The sequence below is a fragment of the Ptiloglossa arizonensis genome, chromosome 8 (assembly GCF_051014685.1).
Source record: "Ptiloglossa arizonensis isolate GNS036 chromosome 8, iyPtiAriz1_principal, whole genome shotgun sequence".
Lineage (NCBI taxonomy): Eukaryota > Metazoa > Arthropoda > Insecta > Hymenoptera > Colletidae > Ptiloglossa > Ptiloglossa arizonensis.
Genome location: NC_135055.1, coordinates 15669504 through 15687089, shown reverse-complemented (window position 1 = coordinate 15687089; position 17586 = coordinate 15669504). Strand labels below are relative to the sequence as shown.

At 36.9% G+C, this 17586-nt stretch overlaps 2 protein-coding genes across 2 annotated transcripts in view; one reads left to right on the top strand and one right to left on the bottom strand.

Moving 5' to 3' along the window:
- The window catches only part of Cep290 (Centrosomal protein 290kDa), a 171917-nt gene that overhangs the window by 95635 nt on the left and 58696 nt on the right, over nt 1-17586 (top strand). The window lies entirely within an intron of this gene.
- On the bottom strand, nt 15723-16768 carry LOC143150352 (uncharacterized). Its single transcript, XM_076318547.1, has 2 exons — nt 16688-16768; nt 15723-16276 (listed from the first exon to the last, which is right to left on the bottom strand). The coding sequence occupies exons 1-2, from the start codon at nt 16745-16747 to the stop codon at nt 15755-15757; spliced, it is 582 nt and encodes a 193-aa protein (XP_076174662.1). The 5' UTR covers nt 16748-16768; the 3' UTR covers nt 15723-15754.

The window sequence follows — 17586 nt, the reverse complement described above, 5'->3', positions numbered from 1 at the left end:
AAAAGTTATCTCGAAAAAAGGAAAATAAATCAGTTCGATGAATAATGAATAATCTTTTGTGAAAGATATCGAAAGAAAATTTTTCACGCTCCTATATCGATCGCAAAATATATTCTACTGTTATCTTGAAAAAAAAAACAAAATCGACTAGTTAAATAAATAACGAACCTTCGTGAGAAATATCGAAAGAAAATTAGTCTATTCCTGTATCGATCGCATAATATATACAGTTATCGTGAAAAAAAAGGAAAATCGATTAATCAAATAAATAATGAATAATACGTGAAAAGGGATCGTTCATATCCTCTAACTAGAATCCTATTTGATAGTAATCGATCAAACCGATCATAGCCTAGAATTTTCGAAACAAGAATTACACATCCGTTTAATTCTCAACTTGAGAAGCGTCGAACAAGAAATATCGCTATTTGCAAGAATATTGAACAAGGGAATGAATTTTTGGAAACTTCTCGAAAAGTTGACGTTTCTCGTTCGATTTACGTTTCGACGAGACCATAGTTCGATACACAAATTCCAACGTAAATTTCCCAGACGAACGAAAGTAAACTCCGACATAATCATCAATTGAAGAAAAAAAAGAAAAAAAAAAGGAACGATTGGACTGTCGTCGCGTTCTTATTGCGGTTACATAAAACGGCCACTCGCGTAACGCGAATACATTTCATACGCTACACGAACGCAGCGCCGCTTACACGAAGTTTACACGTATGAATACGCGCAGACGTTTAATGTAACGCATTGAAATGGAGGTGAAAGATGTTCACCGAGCAGGAAGCGACAAGGAAAAAGGGAAAGGATTCCCTGGCACGGTAACTGATCGACTAAGAAGAAAGGCATGGCTCTGAAATCCGACGAGCCCAGTTTTCAAGCAACAATTTCTTTACCAATTATCCATCCGAAGGTGGATACGTATAGATCGATCGGTTAGCATCGAACCATTATAATATCGCTTACGTAACAATCGCAATGACACTTTACGTAACGGGAAGTTGCGTCGCTTTTTTCTCGATTTATTTCACCGGTACGAAACATTCTCTCCATTTTCTCTGGCAATGAGCGCTAAACGTCTCGCGTTACGATCAAACCTCGAAGGCTGCGCGAGTGCCTCGTTCGTTGCACCGGCTCGACCAGTGGAGGGGATGGTCGCTTGGCAACCAGCGACGTTTAGGCGAAAGGACCGCGGTGGAACCTCGTTAAATGGTACCTTGTTAAATGGAACCTCGTTAAATGGAACCCTCGTTAAATGGAACCTCGTTAAATGGAACCTCGTTAAATGGAACCTTGTTAAATGGAACCTCGTTAAATGGAACCTTGTTAAATGGAGCCTCGTTAAATGGAACCTCGTTAAATGGAACCTCGACGATCGCACAAAAACCTCGTTTTCTGTAGTCTGTTGACAAGTGAACGACTCGTTCTTACAGGGAACGAGTGTCAGTTTGTGATTTTCAACGTTGAGGTACACATAGAGCATTGCATACGTTGTGAAAATTTATAATTATTTATAATAGATAGAGCATTGGAAAAGATTACGTTGAATGTAAACATTTCTAACGAACGTACACCGATAGAGCATTGAAATATATTACATACCGTGTAAAAATTTATGGTAAAGGTACACAGAACATTGAAGAATATTACGGTGTAAAAATTTATAGTAAACGTACACAGAATATTGAAAACTTACATACAGGTGATTAGATAAAATTTTGAATATAGAAATATTCGTTTCTTTTTGTCTGTCTGCATTAGTTTCTTTCAACAGATGCAAACGTGTCAAATAAAACGTCTTCTATCATCGCATTGTTACTAAAGTCTTTATTCCAAGTGCGTGGTAATGTACGCACGATTCTACGTAAAGATAAAACATAAGAAGAAACGTGTAAGAGCAGATGTACAACGAAAAGTGTTACTACGAAGAGCTAACCTTATTATAAAATTATATAACCCCGACTAACCTCATTATAACTGATTAAAATAATAAACAGGATAACTTCGTGTGTAATCTCCGATAATTCGTTGTTCTCCATAAAATATGAATAAACATGTGTAAAAGATCCACACATTGCATAAATTAATATAATACTGCATACGTTGCACATATAATTTGCATACGTTTAGCATACGTTTTTCATACACTTGTACCAATATAAATGCACAAGATCCGCGATCCGTCTCCAACAGAACTGATAATATTCCACCAGAGAATCACCGTTTGCTCCAAAAGGATCGATTCCAGTTCCTCGAACCTTTTCCATTCGGATTCGACGATTATTCGAAGCCTAAAGAGGCTTCTTTGAAAAAAAAAAACAACCTCTAGACGCGTCGATGGCCGGTTAAGAATTATCGATAATTACGTTGCAATTGGTTTCCGCTAATTCGACACGAATTTCGATCGGTTCACAGTCCCTCTGATTACGGTGAGTGTGTGTCGGCCGACGTACCGACCCTGATCGCTCGCAGATGGTCGAGCAGCCGCATTCTGGCTCGTGCGCGAGGATCGACTTTCGCTAAGTCTCATGACGCCAAGTCACATGATGCTAAGTCACATGCGTTCTGCGCAATCTTGCATCTCGATGCACCCGTGTGAGAGATCCCGCTTCCACGGGAGAATCGTGTTTTCCCTGACACTCGTACAGGTGTACAGTCAGCGTGCGCGTGCGCGCGCGGGTGCGCGCGAGCGCGAACCAGCTCCTAGCCGAGAGAGGTCGTAGACACGCGGATCGATCTGGCACGCCGAAGCAAACGGATCTTTCTTTTCGCCTTCTTCGTTCCCTTTCACAGTCGTGGAATAATAGGGTGGCTCGGGAAACATTTTGCTCCACGATCCACTTTTTTTTCACGTATTCGAATTTCACGCTATAGAGGAATTTATAGTACGGATGCGCAAACTTGAGATACGGAAATAAAGCTGGGGGGGTATTTCTGGGAATTAATTTTGTAGTATTTTAAGAAAGAGACAATTGTAGTAAGAGTAGGCCATGAACGAATTTTTGTACTTTACTTCGATTTATTTTTTTCTCGTCTTCGATTTTCACGAGATAAAGCTGGGGTATGTTTTGGGGAATCTGTATGGAATTATTTTCGTAGTATTTTAAGAAAGAGACAATTGTAGTAAGAGTAGGCCATGAACGAATTTTTGTAGTTCACTTCGATCTATTTTTCTCTCGTTTTAGAATTTCGTGTGAGAATTTGCAGCATACGTGTGCAAACTCAGATCAGAGAGATAAAGAGCTGGGGATATTTTGGGAAATCTGTATGGAATTAATTTCGTAGCATTTTAAGAAAGAGACAATTGCAGTAAGAGTAGGCCATGAACGAATTTTTGTACACTTTACTTCGATCTATTTTTCTCCCATCTTCGAATTTCACGTGAGAATTTGCAACATACGTGTGCAAACTCAGATCAGAGAGATAAAGAGCTGGGTATATTTTGGGGAATCTGTAGGAATTAATTTCGAAGTAATTTTATTGGAGAAAATTGTTGCTCAAGTCGACAAATGAGAGTAAATTTCTTTGGAGTGAAGAACTTGTATTTAATCTAAACTCAGTCTTTGTTTAGACCAGTCGAAGTCGAGCTTCACTCTGATAAAAACTAAGATACTTTGACGAACGTTGATATATACATTTTCTAAAAGAAATATTAAATTACATTAATTCAAAATATATTTTTGATTCCCTACTCGATGAAATTATCCCATGAAAATTATTGCTATTCTATCCTCCCCATTCAGCCAACGAAAATGGTTGCGCACCACTGATCTACAGCGTGTCCGTGTCTTTACGAACCGAGAATTCGATTCTTTGTATTTCCTTCCATTGATCGAAGTCGACGCTCGATCGATATTCTCGAAAATAAGAACGATCCACTGATCATATATATATATATATATATATATATATATATATACCGCCAATGTAACAACCGTTGCGTCACGTCACCTATAATTCATCATTTTACAATAATTATAGTACAACACGACGATCCAAATCTTTGGCCTCTTGACACGGAGCGGTGTTTTCTGTAATTGATTTGGTATTAATTTAACTGGCCGCTTTCGGATCCACGCGATTCACTATGGTCGGCGAATTAAGCGTGTAATTCACCGAAACACAGCGGTGCTCGAAAAGGCAACGAAATTTCACCTTGCGCAATTTAAATAAAACAATTACACGCCGCGATGCTCAAGACGGGACGAAAGTTTATTTACAGTGACGATGGGACCGTTGCAAAAAATTATTCACCGTGCATTCGAACCTCGAGACACCGCAAGAAGTAACGAATTTAATTGGAAAAATTATTCACCGTGTATTTAAATCTCAAGACATCGCAAAGAGTATCGTATTTAATTCGATTGCAAAAAATTATTCCATCGTATTATTTTATTCAAACGTCAAGATAACGCAAGAAGCATCAATTCGATTCCATTGGACAAAAATTATTCACCGTATATTTAAATCTCAAGATAGCTTGAAAAGTATCGTACAATATAATTCGATTGCAAAATTATATTTAAATCTCAAAATAACGCAAAAAGTATCGAATTTAATTTGAAAAATTATTCACCGTATATTCAAATCTCAAGATAGCGCAAAAAGTATGGAATTTAATTGAAAAAATTATTCACCGTATATTCAAATCTCAAGATAGCGCAAAAAGTGTCGAATTTAATTGAAAAAATTATTCACCGTATATTCAAATCTCAAGATAGCTTGAAAAGTATCGTACAATATAATTCGATTGCAAAATTATATTTAAATCTCAAAATAACGCAAAGGTATGGAATTTAATTTGAAAAATTATTCACCGTATATTCAAATCTCAAGATAGCTTGAAAAGTATCGTACAATATAATTCGAATGCAAAATTATATTTAAATCTCAAGATAGCCCAAAAAGTATCAAATTTAATTGAAAAAATTATTCACCGTATATTCAAATCTCAAGATAGCCTGAAAAGTATCGTACAATATAATTCGATTGCAAAGTTATATTTAAATCTCAAAATAACGCAAAAAATATCGAATTTAATTTAAAAAATTATTCACCGTATATTCAAATCTCAAGATAGCCTGAAAAGTATCGTACAATATAATTCGATTGCAAAATGACATTTGAATCCGAAGGCAGCGCAAAAAGTATGGAATATAATTCGATCGCAAGAAATAAGCGATATTCACCTGTGCCGAATTACCTTATCCGAAAGGGTAGTCGATGCGCTTACATAAAAGGAATTTACTCGCTGAAAGTTTCGTGGTTGCGCGGGTGTCAATGGCATTTACCACGTGGGGTTATTTTTGCACTCCGCGGCAACACCTTCGATTAATTCCCATCGAAAGGTAGTAGGCACCTGTTCTTTCCTGCGTGGGTGACGTCATTGATTCGAATGTAAAAGCGCGATTCGCGAGTCTCCCTTGGTAAAAGCGTCCTTATATGTCGCTCGTATCGAGCATCCGAGTTATCTCGTCGAGCGTCCAAATAATCGCTCCTGTAATAAAAATTAACATCGAATGGTTTTTACACCGTCGTTGAGATACCGTTTCTCGGTTCGGGACGTGTACCTGTGGATTTCGCTCGATTAACACGGTTAATTACTTAAACTCGATGTAATCGAGATTAGGCGTTTAGCTCCTTTGCACAATTGGAATATCTCGCTCGTTTATCTTACGTGGAAGTGAGCACATTTGGGGGATAACGGATCGAACGTTATCAATTTTAACGAATCAAACGTTATCTGTTGAATATGAGATTCAACGTAATTTTCTATCCACTGAATAGAAGAATTATGGTGATTTATCGTGTATCGAGTGGAAGAATTGAAGTAAATTGTTTGTCTGTCGAGTGTAAGAATTAAAGTAACATTATCTGTCGAGTATAAGAATTAAAGTAACATTATTCGTCGAGCATAAGAATTAAAGTAACATTATCTGTCGAGTATAAGAATTGAAGTAACATTATTCGTCGAGCATAAGAATTAAAGTAACATTATCTGTCGACTAAAAATCAAAATTTCAATCACGTAAATATTTCACAAATGAAGAAACAAAATGTTGACCACACCCCGGAGTAAGCATTGCGAACGAACCCGTCTCTGCAACGAAAGTAACGCGTGGAAATAAAACTAAACGAATTGAGTAAAAAAATTAAAGTACGTTGAGTAAAAAATTGTGGAGCGTTTCGAAAAATTCAAAGAGGTCAGAAATTCTCCGACCATCGAGCGTCTACTATAACAAGTCACCGTAGATAATTCAGACCTTGCTCCGTTCGACTATTACCTCTTTCGATCAATAATGTACTTTTCGAGCCACCGGTGATTCAACAATCACGACGAACGTGGATACGCGATGATTTTTGCATCGCTCAACGTGGTAACTGCAGAGTAATATTTCTTTGCAACAACGACAAAAGTCTCGTATCGATACGAATTTAAACTGACTTGAAGAAAAAAAGAAAAGAATTCGAATTTCTTGGCAACAACGACAAAAGTCTCGTATCGATACGAATTTAAACTGACTTGAAGAAAAAAAGAAAAAAAATTTGAATTTCTTTGCAACAACGACAAAAGTCTCGTATCGATACGAATTTAAACTAACTTGAAGAAAAAAGAAAAGAATTTGAATTTCTTTGCAACAACGACAAAAGTCTCGTATAAATACGAATTTAAATTAACCTGAAGAAAAAAAGAAAAGAATTTTAATTTCTTTGCAACAACGACAAAAGTCTCCTATCGATACGAATTTAAACTAACTTGAAAAGAAAAAGAAAGAAAGAAAGAAAAAAGAAAAGAATTTGAATTTCTTTGCAACAACGACAAAAGTCTCCTATCGATACGAATTTAAACTAACTTGAAAAGAAAAAAAAAAAAGAAAAGAATTTGAATTCCTTTGCAACAACGACAAAAGTCTCGTATAAATACGAATTTAAACTAACCTGAAGAAAAAAAGAAAAGAATTCGAATTTCTTGGCAACAACGACAAAAGTCTCGTATCGATACGAATTTAAACTAACTTGAAGAAAAAAAGAAAAGAATTTGAATTTCTTTGCAACAACGACAAAAGTCTCCTATCGATACGAATTTAAACTAACTTGAAAAGAAAAAAAACAGAAAGAAAAAAGAAAATAATTTGGATTTCTTTGCAACAACGACAAAAGTCTCCTATCGATACGAATTTAAACTAACTCGAAAAGAAAAGAAAAGAAAAAGAAAATAATTAGAATGTCTCGCAAGGTCCTAACGATTCGACAGCGCGAAACGATCGTACGATCCCGCGACCCAATAAATCGCCCCAGTGTGTTCCTTACAATCGGTAGTTTGTCCAGTTTGTCCAGATCGCTCGATTCTGGTTTGATTTCACGCACGGTACCGCCCATTGTTCTACGGAGCTTTCTCTTCCCTGAGTTCTTGTCCTCCTCACCGGATCGTTGAGCGTAGACACGTGAAAAGGGGGACCGACGCGGAGCGTATTTATCGGAGCATCGATCGATAGCAATCTAAATAGCTCGTTTGTCTCTCGGAGGTAAATCTCGACGCTGGCCGAAGCTGAAAGCCAGAGACGCGCGAGCGCGTGCTTGAAACGAGACCGACAGCCTGGCAGCAGCAGCAGCAACTCGATGGCGAGAGAAGAAACGAGCGAACGATAACGAGATGCAAGAGAGAGAGAAGGAAGTTTTAGTAGACGTACTGTTGCGTGTTCTGACCCAGTTTTCGTCCGAACTGAGTAGCCACCGGTCCCAAGTTTCCCAGAGCGTTTGATTGACTGAATCGCGCGAGGTGTAATTTACGCGTTAACATTATCCTTTACTTTATCGCTTACTCAGCGCACGCTCTCCGTTTCGGATTACTGACGACACAACGTCGTATCGATCGAGGCTGACAATTCCTCGCGGACTTTTAACAACTTTCCTTTTTCGTTTCTTTGTGTTTTTTTTTCTCTCTCTCTCTCTCTCTCTCGGTTATTTTCATCGATGGACTTGATATCGATACGCAATCGAGCAATTGTGAACGTTTACCGGAATTTATATACAAAATCTCGTTTCACCCACCGTAGTCGAGTTCATTCTCAAGCTCGAAACCAAGAGAATGTATCACGATCGCGAAGCATTTATATGGATATTTCCAACGGGGAATCATTTTTCGGGAAGATTAAGAACGTTTCTTTATGAAACATTGCGTAAACTTTTTATGTGATTTTTTTTCAATAGTTCTCGCGATGGATTCGATTTTGAAATATATTCGGTTGAGTATTTAGTACGGAGAAGGAAACCATTCACAATTTTACACCGATGAAGTGAAATTTAGTTTTTAAAGCTACAGAAGGAACATTACGAAAGTAATTTTCAATCATTTCTTTTATTCGTGTATTTTTGTTTTCTATGTGTACAATACAACGAGCGTGTGATCTCAGGTTGTAGAAAAGTGAAGCAGATAAGAAGCAACTCGTAAATACCTCAATATTAAATGAAACAATAGATGTATATTATTATACACGACACACGTAATACAATCGAATTTTTTGTTACATTTTCAATGGGTTGGAAAATATTGATTAGTGCTTGAAGTGATATGCACAAGATCCCAAGGGGTTAAAGACTCGTTGGGTCAATCCTGACTCGTGAAACTTCGGTACCACGTTTGCAAAATGTACGAACCCTTCTAGGTAGAAACGTCTAACCTCCAACCTTTCCAATCCCTCCTGCGTCATCTAAGTCCTACGTCATCTAAACCCTGCGTCACGGTATCTGAATCATACTTCGAGGCACAATTGCCTTATCCAATCCTCTGACTGTTGCACCAAAAACTCGAGTACAAGTGTAAGAAAGTATAAGAGAGCAAACGTAAGAGCAACGTTCCAATAACACCTAACTCTGAATTATTATCAGTTCGTTTCTGTGTCATTATTTCACTAGACGTTCGAGCTTTGTATCTTTACCAATTCGTTTCCCAGTCGATATTCGATCAATGTATCGTGACCAGTTCGTTTCTGTATCGAGGATCGAATCTCTGTCGGTACGTTTCAGTATCATGATTCCGCGCAGTCATTCAGTCGACGACTCGTGTTGATCTGGACTTTGAACTATCGTCTGTCGTCCATCTTCTTTAAAACTATCCAACCGTTCTTGAACACCTCCACGGTACACGTTACTCGGAATAATCGAAAGACGCATCTAATGGAAGAAGAAAATCAATGTCTCGTAGACCATTCGCGTTTCACGAACGAAACGTTCGTTAGAAATCCAACTCTAGACGTTTAAATATTCGTGAAGAAATTTTAACATTGAATATAGATTCCAACAACGAGATCTCTTAATTATTTCGGGTACTTTCTTGAATCGTTAACGAGCTCGGACATTTCATTGCGATAATTGCACAACGTTTTCGTATCTGTTTCGAACCTTATCACGGATGAAAAAATGTTTAAAAAAATAGTTTCGCGTGAATCTGGATCGTGATATTTGAAAGTCGAATCGATGGAAAAATGAAAGTTCTCGTAAAAGAGTTATTAATACGAACAGATGTCGGATACTTGTGTAACGGTCTTTATTTAATTATAATACAGAAGTATGGTTATTCTAAATTATAATATAGTAGTATGATCAGTATGAAGTATAATATACAACTATAATCGTTCTTAAAATATACTATATCCGATCCAGCTAACATTGAGTACTATATACAAGAAAATACATTAATCCCCGCTTATAAGAAAACCAGTTAGTATCATATATCCGAACACTAGTAAGGCTTTCTTATAACCGGACTTTCTTCTCTTCGCTTCGTGTTAACATTACAATTTAATTACAATAGAAGACTACGATTTTTTATAAGAAAAAAACCTTTATTAAATTTCTATATCCAAAAAAAAAAATAGATAAGAATTACTTCGGTTAGCAATGTAGCAAATTATCTGAATTATTCGTTTATATACCTCCGCACATAGTAAGGATCTTCAATAATAATGTGATGAATGGTGGATGATTCGAGAAATTTTGAGATAATTTCGAGAAATTTTTACATGAACGAAACCATTGATTCTCATTGTGTTTCCAGTAGTGTACGAAGGACTGGTGCTTGAAATTTCTCGTATCTCTTTCGCGTAACACCTCGTGAGTATAAAATTGAACGAACTTCGAAAGTTAAAATTGCGACCTCGCAACTGACCGATCGCCAACAGGACATCGAGCAACGTGTGATAACAGGATACAGCGATGCAGGATACGCGGGATAGACTCGCCCGACATGAATCACCCGGCGAAGTATGCAAAAGAATGAAAGTTCTGCAACACGGTGGTCGTAGGCTCGATTCTGCACTCGAAGTATTTTACAGCTAATGTTATTTTTAACACAACGAATCGACGAAAGATTTTTGTCTCTCGAAATCGAGGTTAAGTCTCGTGACACCGTTTTTGGCTGTACTATACTTCAAAAGTACCAAAGAAGACAATAATAATACTATTATTATTGTATTCGATACTATTTATTCAGCAATAAAAAATATAATGAGTAACGTACTTTGGAATGAACGCAGTGGTCAGTAAATAATTTTCGGTAATTGAAAATTGTTAGAATAGAGCGAAAATGTCATTCTTAATTTTTACTTTCGAATCTTTTTCGTAATTACAATACTCGATTTCTTTTACCGTCGTCGAGATCTCTTAATTATTTCGGGTACTTTCTTCAATCGTTAACGAGCTCGGATATTTAACTACAATAATTACACAACGTTTATCGTATCTGTTTCGAAGCTTATCTCGGATAAAAAAATGTTTTAAAAAACAGTTTCACGTGCATCTGGATCATGATATTTGAAAGTCGAATCGATGGAAAAATGAAAGTACTCATAAAAGTCATTATTTGATTATAATATAGTACTATGATCGGTATGAAGTATAATATACAAGCATAATTGTTCTTAAAATATACTATATCCGATCCAGTTAACATAGAGTACTGTATGCAACAAAATAGCAACAAAAGTTTCATATATCCGAACACTAGTAAGGCTTTCTTATAACCGAACTTTCTTCTCTTCGCTTCGTTAACATTACAATTTAATTACAATACAAGACTACGATTTTTTTATAACAAAAAAAAACCTTCATTAAATTTTTATATACAAAAAAAAAATAGATAAGAATTACCTCGGTTACCAATTTAGCAAATTATCTGAATTATTCGTTTATCCGCACGTGCATAGTAAAGATCTTCAATAATAATAATAATTGAAACATCATCGCGAAAAAGATCGCCAACTCGACAAACAAAACGTGTAAATTATATCTAAGACATCGAAAAGTTGACTTTATCGCAAAGAATCCACTTTAAACGAACCATAACATACTTTAATCTCGTCTGAAACAAATGTTCGATATTTCCTTTAATTGAATTCTCCGTTCGAATCGCGAGATCGACGATACCAATGTTACAAATTATGCTCCACTTTGAAACGACAGATAGCAAAACTGTCGCAATATTCCGATAATAAAAATCGAGATCACGTTCAAGTAACACAAGGTATTGTTACAATTTATACCGACCGGAATCGTATCCTGTTTGCAATTCTCTTTCGAACGTTCTATTACGAAAATAAGACATCGTGTACATCGTTCGAATGTACCTTTATTATAGCTGACCGCCAGGTAAGGTCTTCGTCGAGTACCACGTTTACGAGTACCAAGATAACTCGTACGTGGTCGATTCGATATGTTAAAATATTTTCGACTCGTTCTGGAATCGCGCGAAACATGTCCAGTCGCTGCATTGTAAAATTCACGAGGAGATTTCAATTCGACGATATACGACTTCGCTGGTTTAAATTTAGATCGGCTAGACGCTCCATCCTGATAATAATGGGGCCCCGGTCATTTCTATTCTCCCACGCAGACAGCTTGGACACCCGCATGCATTACGAGCGCAGCCTCTGTTCAAATGGAGGTTGCATTGTACACAGAGTGCTGGACGAAATGGTAGCACACCTTTTATTCTTGCATGTTCCGTACAATTGACGGAAGAAATGTGTAGTGCTTACCTTCCATTCCGTTCGTGGTGTGTTAAGATCTACAATGATTAAGACAATGGTATCACACCGATACAAATGATAAGAGTTGAATTTACTCCGATTAAAAGTCGTGCCGTGGTAAGATCTACAATGGTTAACATAAGAGTACCACACGGAAACATAAACGAGCGATAAATGTTAAATTTATCCTTATTAGGATTCGTGTTAACAGTAAGTAAGATCTACAATGATTAACGTAAGAGTATCACACTGAAACAGAAGTGAATGATAATGGTTAAATTATCTTAAGTAGGATTTGGACTGAAATCTACAATAATAAGTATAAGAGTATCATACTGAAATATAAATGAATGATAAAAGTTATATTTATCCTTATTATGATTCATACTAACAACGAATAAGATCTACTGTGATTAACATAAGAGTATCACACTGAAACATAAATGAATGATAAAGGTTAAATTATCCTGAGTAGGGTTCGTACTAAGATCTACAATAATAAACATAAGAGTAGAACACTGAAACACAAATAAACAATAAGCATCGAATTTATCCTAATAATTAGGATTCGATCTAAAACCTACAATCGAAAATATCGACCAAAATTGAATTCTTACTTCAACCAACGATCGCACTATTTGTTTCGCACAATGTACAAAAATCATTATTCAATATATACCGATCAGATTTCCTTTTTTCACAATATACGTGCAATACACTATTCTGTTAAAAGAAATGGCATAAATACACTATCCTAAAACGATCAACAATTGGAAAGAAAATTGGAAAGAAAATTCACCATCAGTTTTCCATATCTAGAGATGGACTCTCGACGTTCGAATTCAATTGTAAAAAAAATATAAATATTCGACACTTGAGGAACGTATTTGTTCTTTCGTGGCATTCTTAACGACATTGTTTCAAAGTTTGCATCAAGATTGGTCGATCGGTGGACAGTGTAAAGAAACGTTGCAAGTTCGTAGCGCCGGTGACCAACGTGGCAATCAACGTGTTAATAACGTTGAAACGAGTGACTCGTTCGAGGTGAGCTGTCATTTCGTCAGCAGCAAGGGCCGCCAACATGTGAACGAAGCACGCTGAAACGAGAAGAGGTTTCGTTTCTACCGTTCACGATTTATCGACGCCTCTGTCCAAGCTGTTTCGTTATAATGAATAACGACTGCCTTTTACGGTATTAATCCTCGTTTGATATAATTCAGCCAGCGGCTCATTGTGCGCGCGTATGCAGAAAGTGAGAGGACATACGCTCCTCGGTAATAGGTTGCGATTACTTTCACAACGGGAGCAAGGTCTTATTTTTTCACGCGGATGCATCGTTGTCTACTTTCATAGTTTCGGTGGAGTGTCGGCTCGGTGCACGTGACCGCGGCAAATTAGTACGGATTAAATTACAATCGCGGGACACTCGCGTACGTATGAATTTATTTCGCACAGTTAGCGATATTCGTTTCTCGTAATTTAATCGTTCTCGTTCGCGCTTTCTACGTATTAATTCTGCGAAAGAAAACAAATTGGCCGACGTGGAATTCGTTTCGCACGAGTAGCAGTATTATCTTCTACAATTGAATCATTTTCCCCCCCGGAAATTATAACAAACACGTATTCGTTAGAACGATAAATATTTTGCACGTGGTAGTTCGAGAAATTTACACTCGAGAGTCACTAGAGGCTGAAGTCTTTGTAAAATAATTATGGATATTATCGATCGTGATCGTAGATCAATCGTTGCCAGCTGTTGGTTATCGAAGAACGTAATTTATAATACAGATAGAACAGACGTTTTGTCTTACGGAAGTTAGTGTTACACGATCTGAAATACCGACCTCGTGAAGTACCGATGGTTTTCGAGCGACCTCTTTGTTCAAGAACTGGTAATTCTGAAAACTATATTCAACTGAACCAACGAAGTCGGTACAGGTAGTAAATGTAGAAAACTCGTTTCAGTACATCGTTCGTGGTTCTAGCTAACCTATCGATCTCGATAACTAATGCAAGTTCCATTCATTTTCATAGATTTTGTGTGGCAACGCGTACAACTTGAAATATTTTAACAACAGTTAAGAATATTTTCGAAGTTACACCTACTTTAACGGCTATATATTGTATTCAAAGAGAGAAAGAAAGAACACTGTTCGTGTTACTCGAAATGAATTTATTGAAATGTATCAGGGTTACATTCGTATTCTTGTGTTTCGTTAAAGTATTTCAAGATTTGTACATTGTTACGCGAGAGGAAAGTTTTCTACGATACAAGATTGTACTTCTTATCGCGCCGTAGCTACTGACCGTTCTGACCGTCTTCACGGCCGGTCACTTGCATATGCAGTGGATCGAACGACAGTGCCATCGACTAAATACTCAAACGATGATCCCGTGTTTGTACGTAGTAATGAAATGATCGATGTTTCTATTGCGTCATTAGCTGACAACGACTATTGCAGCGTATTTGTAACTTTTATGAACTAAAAACACAGAGTCATAGGATGTTTTGAAATCCATTAATTAATCAATAATTGCGTGCCAGAATACAAAGATTCGTAGATTGAAGGCTTGAAACTAGTTTAGATCGAACTTAAAATCAAAGATTCCGTGACGGAAGCTATGTCTTCGTTTGACGTCACCGTGATGAACCTAAAATTAAATTCACACATACAATTAACTATACTTAGCAACCGTGGACAAAGGGGGCAACGAACAGCGGGATACTCGCTCGAGTTCTACGGTCTCGGTTTATTGGTCAGACGCTTCATCTACTGCGGGCCACGCCCACCACTACTATGCTAGACATCCAGCTCGCTTTCTTGTAAAGTTATTCGTTTGTTCACGTAAGAGTAATTTGTTGTATTATCTGAAAGAGCAAAGAACGAAGTGCAAAGTTGAAATTAATTTTATTTTAAGTTTACTTTGTTCGGTATATTTGTTCGATGATATATCTAACCAAGGAGAAAGAAATCATTTGTATCGAAAGCAAAAAGTAAGACGATTTCTAGTTACATATAGTCACGTGGTAAGATTCAGAAGGAAACAATAAACGGAGAGAAATGGATATATTTAAAAAATAATAATAATAACAGGAGTAAAGGAGCACATTTAAAAAAAATAGGGAGAAACATTTCAAAATTTTAAGGTACTCACTAATGCTGATCAAAGACGATTTTCAGTTAGAGGGGCACTTTAACTAAGTGTACTTTGTGCACTTTAGGGGGGGAAGGATGACGTCACAGAAGTACAGTTTGTTCGATCCAACCAATAAATTAGTTCCAAACAAAATTAACATTTTGATAAAACGATGTTCACGACTTATTAAAAATTAACTTTGTTCGATACGCGATCGTCTATAAAACAGAGATCTTTGTTATCGTGCCAGAAATATCAGTGTCAGTATCGCCATCCTACGTACAGATTCGAAAGTTCCTAAGATTTATAAATGAATATCGGCACTCGATATTTAACGTTAATAATACAATTTATTTGAGATTATACAAATCATCAGAATACATACATTGTGTCGAGTTGGTAGCAAAATTGTTTTGCAGTGTTGAGCTTTCAAATAGTGATATTACTAATGCTCAATTCACTAGAAACGATTCACTTGTTTGTATCATTAAACAGATCCAACGGTTGAGAGCATTTAAAAAAAAAAGAAACTTTATAACTTGGAAGGAATGTTTGTAAAAGTGTGTATGATAAATAGTATATTATACAATTGTTGTTGGTGTTGCAGCTGGTGTTGTAGCTGGTGTTGTTGTTGGTGTTGTAGCTGGTGTTGTTGCTGGTGTTGTAGCTGGTGTTGTAGCTGATGTTGTAGCTGGTGTTGTTGCTGGTGTTGTTGCTGGCATCATTGGTGTTGATGCTGGCATCATTGGTGTTGATGCTGACATCGTTGGTGTTGATGCTGGCATCGTTGGTGCTGGTGTTGGCATTGTTGGTGCTGGTGTTGGCGTAATTGGTGTTGATGTCATCATTGGTGACGTCATCGATGAACTTGACGTTATCGATGACGATTCTGTTGTTTTGGTAGGCAAATACAACTCAGGACATTTTACAGCGCAAGCAAAGTTCATTATATACATTGCTTCGTTCGGAGCTGTGCAAACCTTATTGCAAATTGAACGTCGCACAGAATCGAAAAAACCAAAACCAAATCTCGGTGAACCAGTGTCAAACGCTTGTTCCAGAAGCTCTGATTCCAAAACATCTGCTTCCAAAAACACTTGTTCCTACGAAACAAAATGAAACACAAATATTTACTAACTACGAGATGAACCATAGCTTCGATTTCAATGGATTTGAAATCCTTCGAAGGTGAACTAAAAGTCGCGTGTAAAAAATACAAAATTCAACTCGATGCTTGACAAATTGTAATTAATAAATAATTACGTGCCCCACTGTTACTCGTTACAATCAAATCGACACTCAAAATCTTCCATACATATTTATATCTCGAATACTTACAAACAGACGAGTAAACTAAAAACACTCGACTCTTGTGTGTTATGAAAATAAAATTGATTCAAATATTCTTTAAACAAAAGGGAGATCAAAAAGTAGATGATAAGTTTTTAGTAAACATTGGTGACATTTACGTAAAGAGACTTTCAAAACATGGTAAAAGCTATAGCAAATCTAACCTGTGACCTGACAGTTCCGATCAATATCAGCAAAGGAATCCATGCTGCGAAGTGCGACATAACGAACTCGCTCTAAGACAGTTGAGACGGAAAGTGACACAGGCAATATTTTCCCGGCGAATATTCCTTCGAGCTTATATATATACACCGGTGGCACTGATTTCTTAAAAAATTCAAACGTGACGTATTCCCGCATTTTATAATTTTTTATAACACCTCCTTGAGAACTATGGTCGTCCTTTGTGACAGATAACATGCATTCCTTATCGCGACGCTTTGTCCGGTTTTCTATAAAAATAACGACACCTTGTGCAAAATTGATAACAACCTACCAACGATGAAAATCGAACTTATAAAAAAAGGATACACATTTTGGAAATGTAATATTTCGTAAAAATTTCTTTCTACTCTCCTCGTGGACACGAAACACCGTACGAACGATCTCGAGCATCGATTGTTCCATGTTCTCTTTACTTTTCGCGTGTATGCAAATCAGATTTCCGTGCGTGACCAAAGAATGAAGATTTACCATGTGTTATATCTTAACGTCAGCCGAGATCGAAATTTATTATGTTTACGTACGTACGACTCGAATCTGTAGTCATGTTGTTAATTATCATATCAAAAGCACCAGCGCCGTGCCGTTTTCCATGCAGTGCCTAATTATATGCAACCTGGTTTGCATCTATGCGCAGTACGAGCTGTCGATAGTTCGCCATTATCTGGCTTAATTAAAACGTCCATGGAAAGAAACTGTTCCGAATATTATCAGTTTCGGATCGTTAATCTATACGTTATACCTTGTTGAATCATTCAATCGATTAGGAAGATGTACCAACGTTCCAATTTATTAATGAAAAACCACGGGCGTACATACTGCTGGGAATAATTAGGAGGTT

Excerpts from the sequence above, each read along its gene's own strand:
- LOC143150352 (XM_076318547.1), bottom strand. The coding sequence starts at position 16,747 with ATGTCGCACTTCGCAGCATGGATTCCTTTGCTGATATTGATCGGAACT. Across the intron at positions 16,277-16,687 it reads TCGGAACTGTCAGGTCACAG|GAACAAGTGTTTTTGGAAGC; the intron begins GTTAGATTTGCT and ends TTTGTTTCGTAG.